General features: G+C 37.5%; 1 protein-coding gene across 5 annotated transcripts in view; it reads left to right on the top strand.

Moving 5' to 3' along the window:
- Positions 1–19,830, top strand: part of SLC2A9 (solute carrier family 2 member 9) — a 127,024-nt gene that overhangs the window by 39,664 nt on the left and 67,530 nt on the right. For all 5 annotated transcript variants that reach the window (XM_027457389.3, XM_038178145.2, XM_072037778.1 and 2 more), the window contains 2 exons: positions 3,444–3,568; positions 4,821–4,966. In XM_027457389.3, coding sequence (XP_027313190.1) covers positions 3,444–3,568; positions 4,821–4,966 — 271 coding nt within the window. The remainder of the gene's footprint in view (positions 1–3,443; positions 3,569–4,820; positions 4,967–19,830) is intronic.

The following is a 19,830-nucleotide window of genomic DNA, read 5'->3' on the forward strand; positions in this document are numbered from 1 at the left end:
TAGCTCTGACATTGTTTTGAAATTTAGCTTTAGGTTGACTCGACTCTACTCCCTATTCGCCTGTTTACAAAAATAGGGTTACTGATGTGCTCTATAATCTTCAGCAAGACTGAAATGAAATGTGCTATGTGAGAGCTAGGTATGATATTTACGTTTCATTGGGTTTCTTGTGCCATTTGACAATTGCTTGGTCAATCAATTTGTGAAAATGATTAGGCTGACCAATGCACCAGTATGTGACTTTTCTTCTGGTAGGTTAGTTTTGAAGTTTGTATGCTTACACTCTGTAAGTGTGGTAAACAGTTATATGATGATATTGGTTGGAGTTTCCCAAGGGAAAGTGTCTGATACAGTACTCTGTGAAGTGTGGTATCATTACATCGTTTGTATTGAGTTATACAAGCAGGATATAAAAGGGTTGTTTTTGTTTTTGTTTTGTTTTCATTTTTCTTTTTCCTATGCCCTCTGTCTAGGTTAATACAGTTCTGGCCTATGTGACCAGGAAAGCATGGCTAATTTAAGATTGTAGCAATTCTGAATACAACATGACCTGATTGGAAGTAAAGCAAGGTAGCATGTGGAATCTGGAGGGTTTTTTTTTGTTTGTTTTTTTTGAGAAGTGGTTATTTATGAGAAGTGGTTATTTCTGTTCATAGATGTGCTGGGCTGGTCCCAGCTGACAGCTGAGCACCCCACTCAGCTGCTCATCACTCCCCGCAAGCTAGACAAGTTGTCGGAGAGAAACAGGAGGAACAGCAGGAGCAAGAAAACTCATGAGTCAAAAAAATAAGAAAGAGAAATCACAAATTACTGTCATGGTTGAAACAGACTCAGCTTGGGGAATTTAACTTAAATTATTGCCAGTTAGCATAAACATTTAATTACTGATCAGGTATTAGGAAAAAAAGAAGGTAAATATTGAAACACCTTTCCTCCTACTCCAGACTCCTCTACTCACCCTTGATAACCACAGGTTATACTGAGTCTCTTTGGTGAGGGGCCAGGTGGTAAAAGGGGTCAGGGTCAGTGCATAGCAGCTTCCCTCTGCCCATCCTTGCTTTTTTCCTATTCTCCAGCATGCTTCATAGAATAAGTGGTTGTTGCCAACCTTTTCTAAAAGGATGTTATATTTTTCCGTTATTTTTTTTAAGTTGTAAAAGAAGAAAGTAACAACTCCAGATGAATGTATAGCACTTGTTTGACCTGACTTATTTCCATTTTTTGACATTATTTATTATCTTTAGCCCTCTATCCATTTAGCCCTATATCCATTTGAAAAGCCTATTTCAAATAGCAAAATCAGCACTTTTCTCTTGACAGCTATGTTATACAGACATGTACTTTAAATGTGCTGTATCTCTTTCTTTGTCTGATCTCAAGCAATCTCATTCAAACAGTGTTCAAGCAGTTTTTTAATTAAAAAAAAAAGAAAGTTAAAACATAAATATTCAATATACTTACTATTAAAAATATATTAATTGTTGTAACTAGTTGGATCATTTGTTCAATGGCTGGGATATTTCCATTTGATGGCTATGTGTTGAACTCAAGAAGAATGTGCAACATGGACCACTGTGTTGGTTTGTTACTCATTCTGGAAAAAAAAAAAAGGAGGGGGGTAGATAGCCCTTCTGATCATTCCTGTTATTTTACATGGAAGTGGAAACATAGAGAAGGTGAAAATCCATTGAAAATACTTAAAAATTTAATACCACTTTAGTTCTTTAATAAAATTGGTGTGTTGTCAGCCTACATAATTTACTGTCAAAGTTAATGGATTCCTCATAATTAACATAATCAGTGATGTTTGTCTGCCGGTACATTTTGTTATCAAATCAGTTGATAACTGATATGTTCCTTCATATGTTGTTTGAATGGAGCTTGATGCTTCAGCATTGAGTTGTAATTCAAGAGCAAAATCAAAACTGTTCTTAATTAAGTGACTGAAAGCCTGGTAAATACAAAGCTCTGTTGCTTTACCACATATAGCTGAGTGAGGTGACTAATAGATGGAAAATATAAGGTTAGATCATTTTCTTGCCACATTATTGTGAAAACAATTATGTTTTGTCCTGTGTTATATCATAAGCAATGCTAATGTGATGTAGTGTAGAGAGGCCACCACATCTTCATTAGACATTGCAAGCGATGGCTGTGATTCTGCCGGGGAATTTCAAGAAGTTTTTTCAGTCACTTGTAGGGCTGAACCTGAAGATAATGGTTCTCCAGCCATTCACCTACAGGCTGTAATTTAGCAAAAAGCCACTTGTGGGGAAACAACAAGATGTGTATAAGGTAGCAGTGATTTTCTGAGTTTTAGGTGGGTTTTCTATTTAATCTTTCAATGGAAGATAGTTGCATCAGAGCTATTGATCTTACATCTTTACCCAGGCTTCTTGCATAAGTTCAGAGAAATAGTATGTCTGTGTTTGAATTTGACAGTCAAAGGACCATGAAATCATACATATTATTTCTTTTATAAAGTATTTCCTTCTGGAGAAGTTATGAGACTTATGAGTCACTGTTGAATTAATGAGTACTCAAATTTGAGCAGAAGGTTCTGTAAGATGAAAACTGTAAGATATACTGCTGTTGGAATAATATGAATGGGAAATGGAGATGTTCTGAAATTTAAAAAATATATTTTCGTGTCTTTCTGTGTATGTGTTTTTTTTCTTTAACAAAGGAATATTTTTTCATAAAAAAAAAAAAAAGAGATTTGAAAAAAAAATCAAATTGACTCTTATACAATGAAACAAGTCAAAAATTGGAAAAAGTTGAAATTATAAATCAATATTTTGGTTAATTTCAACATTTTTGGAAAGAGGTTGATTTTTATTGCCATGTGTCCCTTTCCCCCACCCCCACTTCAAGTGTGTTTTCTTAAAATTACAAGTAGTAATTTTCTTCCATGTATCTATTTAATGTCATGGGTTTTGGGTTTATGGATGCTATGGATGGATTATAATGACATAAATAATGTCAGTGCTTAGAAGTTCTTAAAATGGTAAAAACAATATGTGGAATAAAAATGGCTATTGTTACGTTAGCTTATTACTATTTGAAGTACATTTGCTGGTTCCTACATACATTCATTTACTCAGAATATGTTTGTTTCTATTCATATAGAGAGTCTCAGGCATGGCTCTCAGGTTCTTAGGATGTGTAGGATTGCTAATTGCCATGCCTTCAAAATACAGCTCTTTTGTTGACTATGATATTTTTTATTTTAAAGCCGTGGTATAGGTTTGGAACTGTATCCATTTAGGTATAGGATTGTGCTATGCTTTGGAACTCTATACAACATTTACAAGGCACAGTTTGTTAAGCACTTTTGGAGTTTATTTATGAATATATAAGAATTATAGCCTAATGTGCTTGGAATATGATGAGATTTATCTGTTATGGTGCTGGTACCTACATAAAGTATCTTCTCCTTTTAGGAAGTGTACACTGCTGCTCAATAATGTATTTGCAGTGACAGCCGCATTGCTGATGTCACTCTCTTTGTTGGCGGGATCGTTTGAAATGCTCATATTGGGCCGCATTATAATGGGTGTCGATGCAGGTAAGCTATTATCATGCTGTACATACCTGTAATACTTGCATTACACATAACCATTCCCTCCCCCAGCCTCTGGTGTCCACCCTAATTCTTTCCCCTTTACTTTATCAGCTCCTATAGAATATGCAATGAAAATCATTTCATTGATTAGGAGGATGTAGTCTATTTATTAAAGCTTCTTGCTCTTGTGTGTTTGGAAGTTGTTTAATCCAATGCTAATAGTGGTAGGATTAAATAGGACATTTGGAACATCACCATTCACTCCTAGCAACATTGTCTTCCCAAATTAAAAGTAAATCATGGAAGCACCTCTGCACCAGAGTAGTCTTGCACCTGGTAGTGAAGTTCTCAGCAGCTTTACAGATTTCTAAATGGTTAGAAGTACTAACCTAATATGGAGACAGACTTGATGGAATAAGGTGGTTTTATCCTCTCTGTATTTCATTGCTTAACATGAAGTTAAGCAATGGAAAGTTTTGGCTTTTGCAACACTGAGCATTTCTGGCAAACTTTGGCTATCTTGTCTATAAGTACAAACTACAGTTCTTTGAAAGTAGATGTGTATTTCACTTGCAATATGCAGTTTATGGGGAATTTTGGTGCTAGCTGCCAATTTTTGTCTCAGACCATCAGCAGATGATCAAATGTTTGGAGCTTTGTCAGTATGGTCAGTGAGCTAACCATGGTCATGAATTTGTTTATTCCTGGTTTTGAGCAGCATTCTTGCCCCTATTTTATGCCTGCTGTCAAAAGTTTGCTGTAGTTATAAGCCTGTATTTGGAGGAAAATCTGCTAATACTTTTCACAGTGAAAATGTTTCATTTGGCACTGTCTGCTCTCTGTGTCTGATATGTTGTTTTTTCTTCCTTACCTGCACCAGTGCAAACTTCATTTTGCTTCCTTTGGGGTGAACAAATTAAAAACAACAACGAAAAATCTATTCTCTTGGTGATTCTCATCTCAGTAACCTTTGCTGCTTCTCTTCAGATAGCAGCCAACACACATCACTGTAGATGTGTAACAGAGATAATCAATCCCATGGCTGTTAAATAGTGCAAAAGTAATTAGGGATGCAGACAAGGTAATTCATATTATCTGTGGATGTAATTCTGTTATTTGAAAATTTTTATGCCACTTGTGTGAGCAGATTAATACTCAGACTCCTTTCAATAGCTGTTCATTTTGTACTTGGTGTAAGCAGAAGGTGTTATGACTTAGTTTATGTTTGTCTGTTTTTTCCACCTTTCTTTTGCAGGCATTTCTCTGAGTGCCCTTCCCATGTATTTGAGTGAAATATCTCCTAAGGAAATCCGTGGTTCATTGGGTCAGGTCACAGCAATTTTCATCTGTGTTGGTGTTTTCACTGGGCAAGTTTTGGGGCTGCCAGAGATATTTGGGAAAGTAAGTATGCAACAGACATTTTCTGTGAAAGAACACAAGCATGTTTAAAGAGCAGTATTTTGGTATTTTGACAGAATTCCTTATGAAAATGGGAAGCAGAACCATTGCTTTTTTTGTTTTGAAGCACTTAAAAATGGTTTCTTCCATATCATTTAAAAGAGTGTGTGTGAGTTTGGTAGATGTTGCAATCGGTTTTAACAGCTTGAGTAGATTGTGTGTGCTTATGCATGTTTTCCCATCCCATCCCATCCCCTTTCTTTATATACATTTATTCATGCTGTTTTCCTGTTTCTTTGATTGCCATGGAAATGCTTAGGAATTTTTGTATATTTTATTTATAAGTTTTCAAAGTGAGATAGAATAGAAAAAGTCTTTTTTTGAGTTTGTACAAGAAGCTGACTCTTGCCCAATAATTATAGTGCTTTTTGTCATGCACTTGCAGGTGCAAGAGCAGAGTTAGTGTATACCTTTATGTAAAGAGAATATCTGTTTAAGGATATCTGTAGGAGGTTATCTTGCTCCCATAGGCTGAGATTAACTTGGTGGCCACTGGATGTCATCATTACTCTGAACAAATGAAGTCGAGGTTTATTCAGGCTAGCACTTGGAAATACTTTTCAACCAGAGATGAGTCTTCAAGGCAGTGAGGAGGAAGTGTCTGCAGCAATCCTCTTGCAGTGAAACTTGTACTAGGAATCCCTTCTGACAGCCAGCAAAAGTAGTAAACAGCTGAAAAGTGAGGAGAGCTTGTCCTCCCATGTCCATCTAAATTCAACTCCTTGTAAATACATGATAGCATCTTCCCTGACACTTTTATTTTTGTATGACCAGCTCTCTTTTTCTATCTTTTTATCCTTGGGCTTACTTACCTAAGGTTCTATGATTCTACGATCTTGTTAAGCTCTCCTGAAGGCAAATGTTTTGGTTCAACTTACCCTTTAGTTGAAGAACAGATTACTTCCCTCTCTCCCCTTTTAAGGCAGCAGATCTTAGGTAAAAACTTAAAATGGCTTTCACTTCATTGCATGGCTTCTGTAATGTCCCTTCTCTTGCTTTGAAAGCTAGTGCATTACAAAAGAGTGTATTAAATGTCAAGGAGCTGATTCAACTGCTTAGAATATATGTCATCTCTTAAACAGTAGATTTTTTTTTTTTTCTAAGCATGCACATGCTTTTAAAGGTGAGGTGTCATGTGAAAATTCTTATTTTCCTGCCAGGTCTCTGGGTTATTTTGAAAAGGATATACTTATTCCTTAGTTTCATATCACTCTTGCTCTTTTTGTTTCTGTTCTCCCCTTTCCTCTGTCTTAATTTTTGTCACTCCCAAATCATGCAGATTACAATTCTGCTTCTACAAACTGCTTTAGTATTCTGTTAGTAAATACTACACCATTAAAGTTAGACATTACTTTATATAAGAAGAAATATACTTTATCTGTGGAATTATTCATTTTCAAGATGAGTAATATCAGTATGTAAAAGGAGCACAATTTTGGCTGGCGTGAATTAGCATAGTTCCAATGAAATTATTGGAGTTGGCCTGATTTTTCCGGTTGGGTATGTGGGTGTATTTTCCTTCTAATGCATTAATAAAATTTAGCACCGAGGGAAAACCTCAGGCTGTTTGAAATGTTATTCCCTAGTGCAGTCTTAGCCCTCTTTGAAAGCTTTATCAAGATTTCTTTTGGTTTCAGTCAAGCCAGGATTTTTTTCCATACCTTTGTGTGGTGTTCCCCATGATATCAGTGGGAGTTTTACACAAGGAACAAACCGTTGCCAGAGGAAATTGCTGCAGAGGGTACATCTGAGGAGTTCACTTCTGTTGAAATTGGAAAGAATCAAAGATAGTGTCCTCTTTAAGTTCTTTGGTTCTTGCAAGACTCTCCTCCTCCCCTTCTCAGCAAACATCTTGCCGTGATTCTGTGAAATTTCAGTTACTGTGTTTGATCATGTTTGAAAGTACATTCAAGACATTTGCTGACTACCTTCTAGATGTCAGCTTCTCACTGATTAATGTTGTGGCTTCTATAATGATGTGAAAGCTTATCAAATTGCTCCCAGAATACCCATTTTGTTCTCCTTTTTCTTCTGTTGGAGAAACCTTTGATGCAGTTGAAGTGAGGATAGTATTCCAGATCCACAGCCACCATATTTCAGAGATGGTTTCACAATCATGGTATCTTCTTAATGATTTCACTTGTAACTGAAAAGCAAACACTTCCTTTCCTCAGAATTCTGAGGCAGTTTCCATTACAACTTAAGCCAAGTAACATGATGTTCTGTGATATAATTCTACATTTGAATGGCAAGCTCCAATCTGTGGGAGCTTGTCACCAGTGATCAGCATTCTGTGCCACTGATTGCACTAGTATTTGGAAAAAACAGCTTTGATAAGTCCGTCTAGCAATGACCAAATTTTAATTATCATGGCTTAAAGCCTCACATGGAATAGTTTTCGTTGCTCTGTGGTTGGTCACTTTTTTTCTTTCAGAATTGGTTGTAAATAATGGTAATGTGGATAATGTAAATAAGTTGCAAATATTCATCTTCCGTCATGATTTCATGAAAATTTTCTCCTGAGGTCTGTCATGTATTACTTCTAACTTAAGCTAATGAAAGGTTATTAATCATAGTATTTAAGCTGTGATACTTTTGAAGAAAGGAGGAACAAAGACCAAGTTGGGCATCGTGCTGGAAGAGACTGGAACAGGAAGGGACATGGGGAGAGCTGCAAGCATGGCTTTTTATAAGAGGAGATGACAAGAACTTTGCTTGCTTGGCTGAGGAAATAGAGGGAAGGGAAAAGATTTGACTGCACCTTGTTAATGCAGAAGGAAGAACTAAAGAGGGAAGAGCTGCTTAATCTGAAGGACAGTATTGCTACAAGAAGAACTGTTTATAAATGCTCTGTGAATAATTGCATGCTGAAATTCAGCAGTGATGTTTGGAACAGACTTCTGGCTGAAGTAGCTTGAGCAGAAAATTTAACTTTTAAATTGGAACTTGATGCATTTATCTGGATTATACGAGGTTGTTGCCTTCAGTGGTTCTGTAGAAGTCTTTCTACAGAAAAGGAAAGCATTTACATAGACTTTGGGGCATAGCCTTACAAGCCTTTATTAACAACCTGTTTGGTAGCTTCCTCATTTGTCGAATGCAACAGTGTTCCTTTAAATGTGGAAATGTGATTAAAAATAGCTCTGAAGCTCTGAGTATTACTTGAGGCAATTCAGAACATGCTTACTTCTTTTTGTGTCAAGTAGGTTAAGCAGCCCCAAAGTGATTTTTAGTAGTCTTTTATTTATAAAGCCTCACACAGGTGAAGCAGGAGGCGTGTGCACAGACCAAGATTTGATGCTGGGGGGCAGTGGTCAGGTTTCAGTTCTTTGGCTATGTTACTGCACTGCATGAATGCAAACCTGACAGTTTCAGAGCTCATGCAGAAAATATGTGAAGCACTGAAGTGAAAGAGTAGGAGAGCAAGTGCTCCTCCTCCTCACCCCCCCAATCTCAGAGTCCAGTTCCCTACTTCCTAGACTAATTATGTCATAATTTCTCCTTCAGAAAAATTACCAATGTTTGTCTTAAAGGTGGTTGCTTGTTTCCTATCATTACAGCCTTCCCAGGCTTTCTACTGGAAGTGTTGATGGTTGAGAATCTAATTTAATTCTTTTATCTTTTTTGTGGCTAATTCTGTCAATTTATCCTCATTTTCTTTTGGTCTTTTTGTCACTGACTTTTTCACCACCTACTGAAGTGTGCTCACTTTATCCTCATCACATTACTTGTGATTTTTGTGTTTATAGAATATTCTGAGTTGGAAGTGACCCACAAGGATCAACAAGTCCAGCTCCTGGCTCTGTGCAGGACCACCCCAAAATCAGACCCTGTGTCTGACAGCATTGTCCAAACACTTCTTGAGCTGTGGCAGGCTCTGTGCCATGACCACTGCCCTGGGGAGCCTGTTCCAGTGCCCGACCACCCTCTGGCTGTAGAACCTTTCCCTAACCCCCAGCCTGACCCTCCCCTGTCCCAGCTCCATGCTGTGCCCTCGGGTCCTGTCGCTGTCCCCAGAGAGCAGAGCTCAGCACCTGTTCCTCTGCTCCCCGCTCCCCTCGTGAGGGAACTGCAGACCGCCATGAGGCCTCCCCTCAGCCTGCTCTGCGTTGGGCTGAACAAACCAAGGGATATCAGCCACTCCTCATAGGTCTTCCCCTTTGGACCCTTCACCATCTTTGTAGCCCTCCTTTGCACACTCTCTAATAGTTTTATATCCTTAAGGTTAGTTTCAGGTTAGATCATATCTTCTAGTAAAACAGTCTCTGTAATCTCCTTCTTATCCTAGGTGTCTTCCTCTATATCAATTCTGGTTTTAAATTTAAACCCAAGCAAACAGTTACAGAGATAACTCAGATGAGATGAAATTACACTTTTTTTTTTTTTTTAAATCTAAATACTCCTTATTTCCTGATTCTTCTGGAAATGTTTTGGTTGAAATATTCTAGAAATACATCTTTTTCTGCATCATACCATATGGACAAGAACTTGCTAAACACTACTACATCCAATTTTTAAATTATAGTATAAAAGAACAGATGCAAGAAATATAATAATGATTCTAAAACTTGAATACAGCCATTCTTTTGGTTTCTGAATATATAGGCTTTTATTCTATTTGTCTCCAAAGGTACTAATTTTAGAGTACTGAGTCTGAAGAATGTGTTCCTTTAGTGTGCAATGTTTACTAAGAGTGATTATTCCAAAGCAGAAAAGCTGCAATCATGACACTGGTCCTCTGCTGCTGTGCTTTGATATTATTTCCCCTATCTTAATTCCCTCCCATTCACCCAAATCCCAACAACTCTTTTCATTAAAGGTTCTGATTCTGACACATCCTAACCTACGGGAATCCATATCTACTATGTTTCTGTTGAGGGTCGGGGAATTATGCTATGGTAAAGCTGGCTGGTGATCAGAACACAGAGCACAGCTACTTTATATGCTGGTGACCTGCTTCTCTCCACAATCCTGACCGCTGTGAATAGCATGTTTGTTTTCATTTGCTAGTATCTTGTTCTAGCCTTCTCTAGTCCACAGCCATTTATTCTTCAGGAAGCCCTGGCAACTGTAGATGACAACTTGATTCTGTCCCTCAGGGATTGAATCATGTTATCTGCCATAAGGTGGGCACTGAATTACTGCTGCTGGCTACAAGATTATTTCATTTGGGGCATTTTTGGTTGTATAGCATGTGCAGCTTTCTGCATATTTAACTGAAGGAGAAAATAGATATTTATGATAAAGAAAAAGTATTTCAGACCTGTCACTTTATAAAAACACTGCCCTTCGGGTGTTTTCACTTTCTCTTTCTTTATGTGATTCTGCAACTAAATAAGCCAGAGCATTTTTTCTGACGGATTGTTCCCTACAGATCCTTTGCCAGTGCATTGTCAACTTTAGTTCTGAAAGTTCAAATTTACTTTTACGATCTCAGGGGAATATTCCATGGCCTTAATTCTGGCGTATTCTGGGTATTCTCAAATGGTATCTCTCTGTAAGTAACTCATCTGTTTCTTCCTGCATGTAAGCTTGTGTCCCACTCCAAAGGTTTTTCTTAGTTTGGTAACATTTTAAAAATGTTTTAGACTATCAAGCTGATTTTTGTCTATTGCTTCAGCTTGTTTAATGAAGGTGGGCTTTAATCTTTCCTTTAATGATGAAAGATACAGTTTATGAATATATTTGCTGTAGCTACTCATTTCATATTTTTTATGCATTGACCCTCGGTATCTTTTCCATTTTTGTACAGATATGAGAAAGGGTAAAAATATTTCAGTGTGTGTGTATTCAGGACAGGTAAAACTGAAACTGCTGCATGTTGCCATTTTTTCCTCAGACTTTGCCTTTCAGAGCCCTATTTCCTGTGGTGTGTAATGTTTTGCTAAGGTATAGTTGTTTCTCCAGCAATTTCCCCTAGTGGCTGCCTGGCTCTGGCTGCTGTTCAGACCAGAATGTCTGTCTGCCATGGGTAGGCCAATGGAAAAATAGATTTTGTTTACTTCAGGAGTCCTATTTTCTATACTTCAAGTCTTTTTATGTCATACTTGTCTAGCTAGATTGCACTGTTTCATGGTGAGTAGCATGTCATCCTAGAAGTCTTGCTGTGCTTATCTCCAAAGGCCTATTAGGGCAACACTTTCTGAACAATACCTATTGCTGCAAATGGAAAAACTGCTGAAAGTGTGGTAAAATTCATGATGTGTCCATCTCTTGAATGATACAGGTAGTTTTAGTCACCCTATTTTAACAAGAACAATACAAGGTACAGGTACAGGACAGAGCAGCAGTGATCAGAGGCAGGAAGGGCTTCCTGAAGAGAAAAGACTTGTTTAAGGTTTGATGGCTCTTATGGGTAACCCCATGTGGAGTAAACAGATTTAAAAGAAAGAAAAAAAAAGTATCTGAGAGAAGACCCAAGACTTTTCTTCTGAATACATCTTGAAGTGATACACTGCATTTTTTTTTAGATTTTTCTCTGCCTCTTCTAAATACATTCAGAATTTGCTATTGCTACAATTTACTAACTCTTTATTAGTTAGATGTTGTCTTTTGTCATTGAAAAAACATGAATTGTAGTTTATATTCTACTTTTTGAGGAATTTGAACAACTTTAATGCTGTCTAGCAATTACCTGTTTATACAAAAGGAATTGGAAATAAGTCTGTAACATATGATGATACTAGGCAAAATCCTCCCACAGCTCTTTTTTTTGTAATAGCAGAAAAAAAAAAATGTTGTTGATGTAAATATCAATTTTTATGGCAAAAAGAACTAAATTTGGTAAAGGACTAATGAACTTAATCTGTACTGTAGCTGTACTTCATGCTAGTAAGGCTAGTAAGAAAATATAACTGTGATGAACCCCTTTCAAATTAGTTCTTTCAAATGGAATAGTGATTTATTTATTTATTTTTAAATCGAACTCTAAGAACTTCTGCAGATTCCTTGTCAAACTATAATTTTCTTTACAAAGACTCTTGAAAATGGCATATTTGAAGTGATAGATTGTTGTGTACTTAGGAAAGTTTATATAGAAATCTTTCACAATGCTTTACTAAGTTCTTTCAAAAGTATTCCTTCACTTGCACTAAAATAGACAGTGATGAAATAGGCAGTTTTATAGACTGTTTAGTTGAAATCTGTTCCAAAAACTAAGCTTTGACTTTACTTGTCAAAGCTTCATTTTTAGTGTTGGGTTTTTTTTTTTTTTTTTTTTTTCCTTCCTTGTTTCTCTTTTTCTTTTTAACTGATCCTTCTCAAGACTCTTGACTGACATCCAAGGACTCCTTAAAAACTGTCTGTATATTACAACTGAGAAAAAGCAATTCAGAATTGCTCTGGGGACCCACAGACTGTAGAGGGACACCAATGACCAAATGTCTGCCTGAGATGCTCTTTAAATGAATCTTACTCACTAGCATTATAATACAAAATAAGAATCAATCAGTCCTCCTCATATTTTTCTGTGACCTCTTTTATTCTATAAATCTATTTTCCCCTTGAACCATGAGAGTGACTATGGCTAAAGGTATTTATCTTTCAAGGTATAACTGAGAATTTATATCAGAATATAGACCCAAGAGCTCTTGTGGAAGAAAGAGATAGAGGAGAACTTACACAGGCAAACACTTGCCACTGTGTGAAGCATCTTGGAAATGAAAGCTAAATGCTCTTTACATAATACGAGAACAAGGTTTTGTTGCTTCCATTAGAGTAGGACATACACTAGTTTCCCAGAATCACTCTATTTCCCAGAATGTCATATTTGTAATGAATACACATATCTCTCTGTTTAGAACAGAGAAGTATAACACCTTCATTATGTCTAGTCATATTCCAGAAATACAGCAGAATCACAGAATTGTCTAGATTGGTAGAGACCTCCAGATCATCGACACCAACCTCTGATCTAACACTAACAATTCCTCCACTAAACCATATCACTAAGCTCTACATCTAAACATCTTTTAAAGACCTCCAGGGATGGTGACTCCACCACTTCCCCGGGCAGCCCATTCCAATGCCTATCAACCCTCTTGGTAGAGAAGTTCTTCCTAATATCCAACTTAAAACACCCCTGACACAACTTTAGCCCATTCCCCCTTGTCCTGTCACCAGGCACATGGGAGAGTAGACCAACCCCCACCTCACTACAGCCTCCTTTAATGTATTTATAGAGAGCAATAAGGTCACCCCTGAGCCTTCTTTTCTCCAGGCTGAACAAGCCCAGCTCCCTCAACCACTCCTCGTAGGACTTGTTCTCCAGACCCCTCACCAGCTTCGTCACCCTTCTTTGGACTCACTTGAGCACCTCAATGTCCTTCTTCACAGAATCACAGAATCACAGAATTTCTAGGTTGGAAGAGACCTCAAGATCATCGAGTCCAACCTCTAACCTAACACTAACAGTCCCCACTAAACCATATCCCTAAGCTCTACATCTAAACGTCTTTTGAAGACTTCCAGGGATGGTGACTCCACCACCTCCCTGGGCAGCCCGTTCCAGTGCCTCACAACCCTTTCAGTAAAGAAATTCTTCCTAACATCTAACCTAAAGCTCCCCTGGCGTAACTTTAGCCCATTCCCCCTCGTCCTGTCACCAGGCACATGGGAGAACAGGCCAACACCCACCTCTCTACAGCCTCCTTTAATGTACTTATAAAGAGCAATAAGGTCACCCCTGAGCCTCCTTTTCTCTTTCTTGTAGCGAGGGGTTCCAACAAAGTAGAACACAGGCTAGCTGGAGGCCATTAAGTGTACCCCAGGGATCAACCTGACTAACATGTTCATTATTGATCTGGATGATGAGGAGGAATGCACCCTTAGTAGGGTTGTTGATGACACAAAACTGGGAGTAATAGATGTTATTGCCCATTGGTTGTCCTTCTATCCAGAGAGACATGAACAGGCTGGAGAAATGGACAGAGAGGAACTTCACTAAAGTTCAACAAGGGGAAGTGCAAAGTCTTGCACCTGGGAAGGAACAACCAGTACATGCTGGGGGTCACCCAGCTGGAGAGCAGCTTGGCAGAGAAGGACCTGGTGGGCACCAAGTTGAACATGAGCCAGCAATGTGACATTGTCACAAAGAAGGCTAATGGCAGATTGACCTGCATTAAGAGGAATGTTGGCAGCAGGTCAAGAGAGGTGATCCTTTCCTTCTGCTCAGCATAGGTGAGGCATAACCTGGAGCACTGTGTCCAGTTCTGGGCTCCCCAGTACAAGAGAGACATAGATGTACTGTAGAGATACCAGTGAGGGGAGATGAAGATGAGGAAGGAACTCAAGTGCTGCATCCAGGTTGGGGCTCCCAGCAAAAGAAGGATGTTGACCTGTTAGAGCAAGTCCAGAGGAGGGCCACCAAGATGATCAGAGGGTTGGAGCAGCTCTCTCCTATGAAGAGAGTCAGAGAGCTGGGGTGGTTCAGCCTGGAGAAGGGAAGGCTCTGGGGACACCTCATTGTGGTCTTTCTGTACTTGAAGTGGCTTATAAAAAGGATGGAAACCAATTTTTTGGTCAGGAAGATAATGACAGTACAAAGGGTAATGGTTTTAAACTAAAAGAAGGTAGAATTAGGTTAGACATTAGGAAGAAATTCTTTAATATGAGGGCAACGAGGCACTGGAATAGGTTGCTCAGAGAAGCTGTGGATACCCCATTCCTGGAGGTGCTCAAGGCCAGATTGCATGGGGCTTTGAGGAACCTGGTCTAGTGGAAGGTGTCCATCATGCAGGAGGGTTGGAACTATATGATCTTCAAAGGTCCCTTCCAACCCAAACCATTCTGTGATTCTATGGGTAAAATAAACTAGGAACTAGGTTCATCAGTGCTGGTCCCCCAATTATTTTTTTGTTTAGGAGTTGCCTAAGTTTGGAGTAAGCTTCATTAAATATTGAGGAGGAGTTTTCAAATTCCTATGTAAATGCAATGCCATTGAGACAGATTTACAAAAGGTCAGTCCAGTCTACCCTGGTCCCTATCATTCCTCTGAACAGCTGAGCTTGCACAGAGTTTCTTAGAAGCAGACAAGCAAAGCCTCTTCATATTCTTCTAGTAAAATGCAAAACTCTGACCTAAAGACTAGAGCATTCCCCAGAAGAATGTTTTAAAATGTATCTTAAGGATACAGCATATTGGTACTTGTAAATGGCTGCTCAAATCCATAAGGGGATGGAACTTCCTAAATAGGAATAGTAGCTCACAAAAGCAGCTGTACAAAGATACAAATTTCTAAATACAATCTTAAGGAACAAACAAACAAACAAAAAGAACTTTCAGTGCTTATTTAGATAATCACAGATTTCAGCAGGTGCTTTGAGCCTGGATTGATTTTTTGTATCTTTAATGTAAATCTGTCTGCACTTCTGTAAACTGGTACCAGACATGTCAATTAAGAATTACTTGAGATACAGATTTTTAAGATGACAATCCTTTTTAAAGTATTCTCTTAGTCCCTTCTTTTAAGAAATGGGAAATTTCTTTCGTCTTTTCAGAGTAACACATAAGACACAGAGTTACCTATTGCTGAAGCAATTTCCATGTCCTGTATCAAAATATTTGCACTTAACTGCAAGCTATGAGTTGCTGAACAGGGGCTTGGAGGTCGCCTTACCCAATAGTTGAAGGGAATTTGCTGTGTAGTCACCAGGATAGAAATGCATGGCCTTGGTCACACTGACAAGGATACAGATACGCTGCCAGGGCCCTTTGGGCTATTGCATATTCACAGGACAATTTTCAATACAAGATCAATAATAACCATGGGATGAGGAGGTCTGTTCTGTTACACCAGCCCTGTTGGTAGGATGTGGTGGGTATTGTTGGTATATTTATAATGGAGACATTAAGTGAGGTATTTTGCTTATGTCTACTGTGGACCAGCTGAGGTTATGTATTTACTAAGGATCATAAATCAACATTTTATTGGTTCCCCCAGACAGACACAAAGGTATTTATTTGTTCTTTTTCTGTACAGAACTCATTAAGTAATGCATGGGAAAACAGCTGTGAGTCTTTGTAAATGCAAATGAGTTTCATTCCATTAAAGTTGTGCTGTGAGGCTTAAATTCCTGCAGTTTTAGGAATAACACGTGGCTGATTGGCATTGTGTAATATCCAAATGTTCCAATTTTGCATTGGGTAGGGGAATGTCCTGCAGGAGAGGATTTGTCTGTGTGTGTTTATAGAAGAAAAAAATAAATATATGTATTTATTTATTTTTAGACTTATTGCTGAACAGCAGACAATGCCAGCGCATCTAACATTTGGATGACAGTTTCTCATCTTTGAGGATTTTCTCATAGACAGTTGAAACAGTGCCCACCTAACACTTGAGATGATGAGGTTTATATGTAGGTGTACTCTGTTTAACTAGATCAGATGAAAAAACAGTCGATAAGCCTTATTGGAAAGAAGGCCTTCAACAGGTTTGAAGTAAAGAAAGATTTCAAAATACCATGAAAGCTGAGGGTAGTTATTCATAGTTTGTCAGACAGCTTTCTCTTGATCCACCGAAATAATAGCACATTGAACTAAACACAAAGTAATTGTTTTCCACTTATATTTAAGGTTTGACTTTTTGCTTTTGTCAGATTTAGAACCAAAAAACTATCAAACAAAAACAAACAAACAAACAAAAAACACTAAACAAACACAAACCTTTTTCCATCTATTGTGGTTGACTTACTAAAAAGAGCGTTTACGAACCTCATCTTATCTGGTAGTAGTTGGACTCCACTTCATTAGTTTATGAATAGGTATAGACAAATATTTAGATGATGTCTCCTTAGTGCCTGAATATCTGATATTATCTGGTATCTGATAATATTTACAAATCTGTTATTAAGGAATAAATCTGAAATGACTTGACCTGTGGCTTCCTTCCCAGTGTGCTTCACAGTCTGGGAAGATAATGACCACTTAAACCTTTTTGAAGGTTCTGGATGATTAAAATTTCAGCTATAATTCCCATTGTCCTTTATAAAATCACCCATTACTGCAAATTCATGTCCTAATATGTAAATTTGTCCTTTACAAATTGGATATTAATACTGTGGTTAAATTGGTCAAGCATCATAGGGTAGCATGCAGTCATTAGAGTTGAGTAGTATTTTGTAGACTTGCATTTCTTAGTTTGCTTTTGGAACCATTGACAACAAATAAAATCAGGAGATATATACTGGATTGGTATTGCACCTTTGAGGTTTTTTTTATTATTATTTAAAATAAATGTCAAATTAAAATGATTTTTTTGTTTGTTTGTTTTTAATCTAAACCAGATTATTGCTTTTAAAAATGTGTCAAGATAAAATGTTCAGCTGTTTCAGTTGATCTTAAAACAGCAATTGCTGCCTGTCTGTTTGTTTGTTTTAAATTATTTATATATTTTTCTTAACTTTTATATACCTTATTCTAACATTTATAACTTTAGTTTGGCAAAATACAACCACACATGCACACAAAAAATGACATACGCTGTAATTTCTAGATGCCCTGAAGCATCCTGCCTCACCTCCTGCTGCAGCCCCAGAGTGATACAGGTCTCTTGAGTTTTGCGTGTCACATCTGCCTGTCCTATGCAGATATCTATGGTACACTACAGCATCAAAACGATACATACAGTATGCTCAAACAACTGAATGTTATCCTCTCCAATTACTTTAATTTACTATTTTATACTGTATTATTATGTATTATTATTATACTGTATTATGGAAGTTAACCCGATCCCACATGCTTTTCTGCAATGAAGTCTGTCAGAAATTTTGTGTAGCTGCAATATACTTTTTATGTTTCTTTCTAAATATACTCAAGTTATGCTCACTGCTGAAAATAATCCCATCTGAAAGCTTGCTATTTCCTATTGCTATTTTTCAGAAATGAATAAACAAAGTAGGCAGCAATTATGCCATTTAAATGTTAGGTAAAAAAAATAAAAATAAAAAAAAATAAAGCAATTGTTGACTCCATTAAAAAGTTGAACAAACAAGCATTATGGTAACTCTTAATTTTCTGTCTCAATACGTACAACATGATCTAACAAGCAATTTAATGAACAGAAGCTCACAGAATTTGGACACCAACCATTTTCAAGACTGTTCTAAGTCCTGATCCAAAGGTGATTCAATCTGTAACAAAAACCTCCCACTGACTACTTTGAATTTTAGATTAGGATTGTACAGCCATAAGTCTGGTAACTTTCTATAGTGTATAATACCTGGGAAGATGCTGAGACTTGAGTAGTAGTGTTGTCAAGCTATATCTATAGTAGTGACATAGAAATAAACATCCACATGGGTGCAGAATTGAGGGGAAAGATGTGTACTATTTGGGTTACCTATGTTTTAAACAAGAAAGTAAGCAATTCATAACTCTGTCATTAAAACTTATTATGACAAATGGGGGTTACAAGTTGTATGCAGCAGGGATGCAAGTGTTGATTGATGAAGTTAGCTACCTCTGCAGGCAGAGGAGGCTGTAGAGACGAGATTGGAGTGGCACCAGGAAAATAAGAGGAAGGCAGTTAGTTGTCTTGCACGTTACACAAGTAGCTGGTCTTAACTGCCTCATGTTCATCATACCCTTGACTTGCAGAAAAGACAATTTTAATGCTAAGAAATTAGTTCCACCTTGATGCTTTTTCAGTCCTTGGCCCCAAGCCAGTAAGGTTGTCCTTTACCATCAGGAGTATATTCTGTGGAACAGTAATGGATGAACAAAGAAATGCAAGACTTGTGCAAGATTTTCAGTGTTGCACATGCAAGTAAGTCTACTCAGCCCGTTCGGAGCAGGGATGTGATTTTTCTGTGTGACAAACAGAATATTTGTGGTATAATATGAAGTTTTCATACTGAGTCTCTATTAAAGAGGATAAGATTCGATTACTTGAACATATCGCTATACGGAAGCATTTTGATGCCCTAGCACACCTTAGAAGTCCGCGTGGGACTGGCAGATGTAACACACAAAACCCAAGAGACCTGCATCATTCTAGGGCTGCAGAAGGAGGTGAGGCAAGGTGCTTCAGGGCATCTAGAAATTACAGTAGATGTAATTCTTTGTACGTGTGTGTGTATGTGTGTGATTATATTTTGCCAAAATAAAGTTGTGAACATGTTCCCAATTCTTTTAGGAATATGAAAAAGCAGATGAATCCATCTTGTATTAGGTGCTGTTCTCCACATACAAAATGGGGAAAATGTGTCATTTTTCATAAGAAAAGTATTATGCAAAAAATCATTATTGATGCTAGTGTTAACTGTTTTTGTAAACCCATCATAACCCATTCCCCACTCCCAAAGGAATTAATTCTAGAATAAATATTCAGAGGAGTTGTGAATAGTGACTGGTAAATGGACATTGTATACCTTCTCATGGAGAAATCATATTTCATGCTGTGCATTGAATGAGAAAAACGGATAGTGACTATTTATGCTTCTATATTAAACATATTGTTTTAATTTAATCCAAAAGTTTCAAGCAGTAATCTAAATGAGCCCCTGATATTTCCATGAGGTGGCATGGCTGTTATTCTTTTAAAGGTATGATTTCAAGAAATTATGTGTATATATATACACACACACATAATACGCACACATATATATGTGTGTGTGTGTGTATATATATATACATATACATATGTATATATACACAAAGAGTAGAGTCTGTGGCAGTCATGTATTTCCTAACTCAGTCTTTTTGCTCTTATTATACATCTTGTCTGGTAGACTTAATTGGCCTAATCATTTTTTTCCAAAAATGAGTATCCATGTGTGGGCCAGTACAGCACTTCTTCTCACCTCTGT

Source organism: Anas platyrhynchos, chromosome 4 (genome assembly GCF_047663525.1).
Source record: "Anas platyrhynchos isolate ZD024472 breed Pekin duck chromosome 4, IASCAAS_PekinDuck_T2T, whole genome shotgun sequence".
NCBI lineage: Eukaryota > Metazoa > Chordata > Aves > Anseriformes > Anatidae > Anas > Anas platyrhynchos.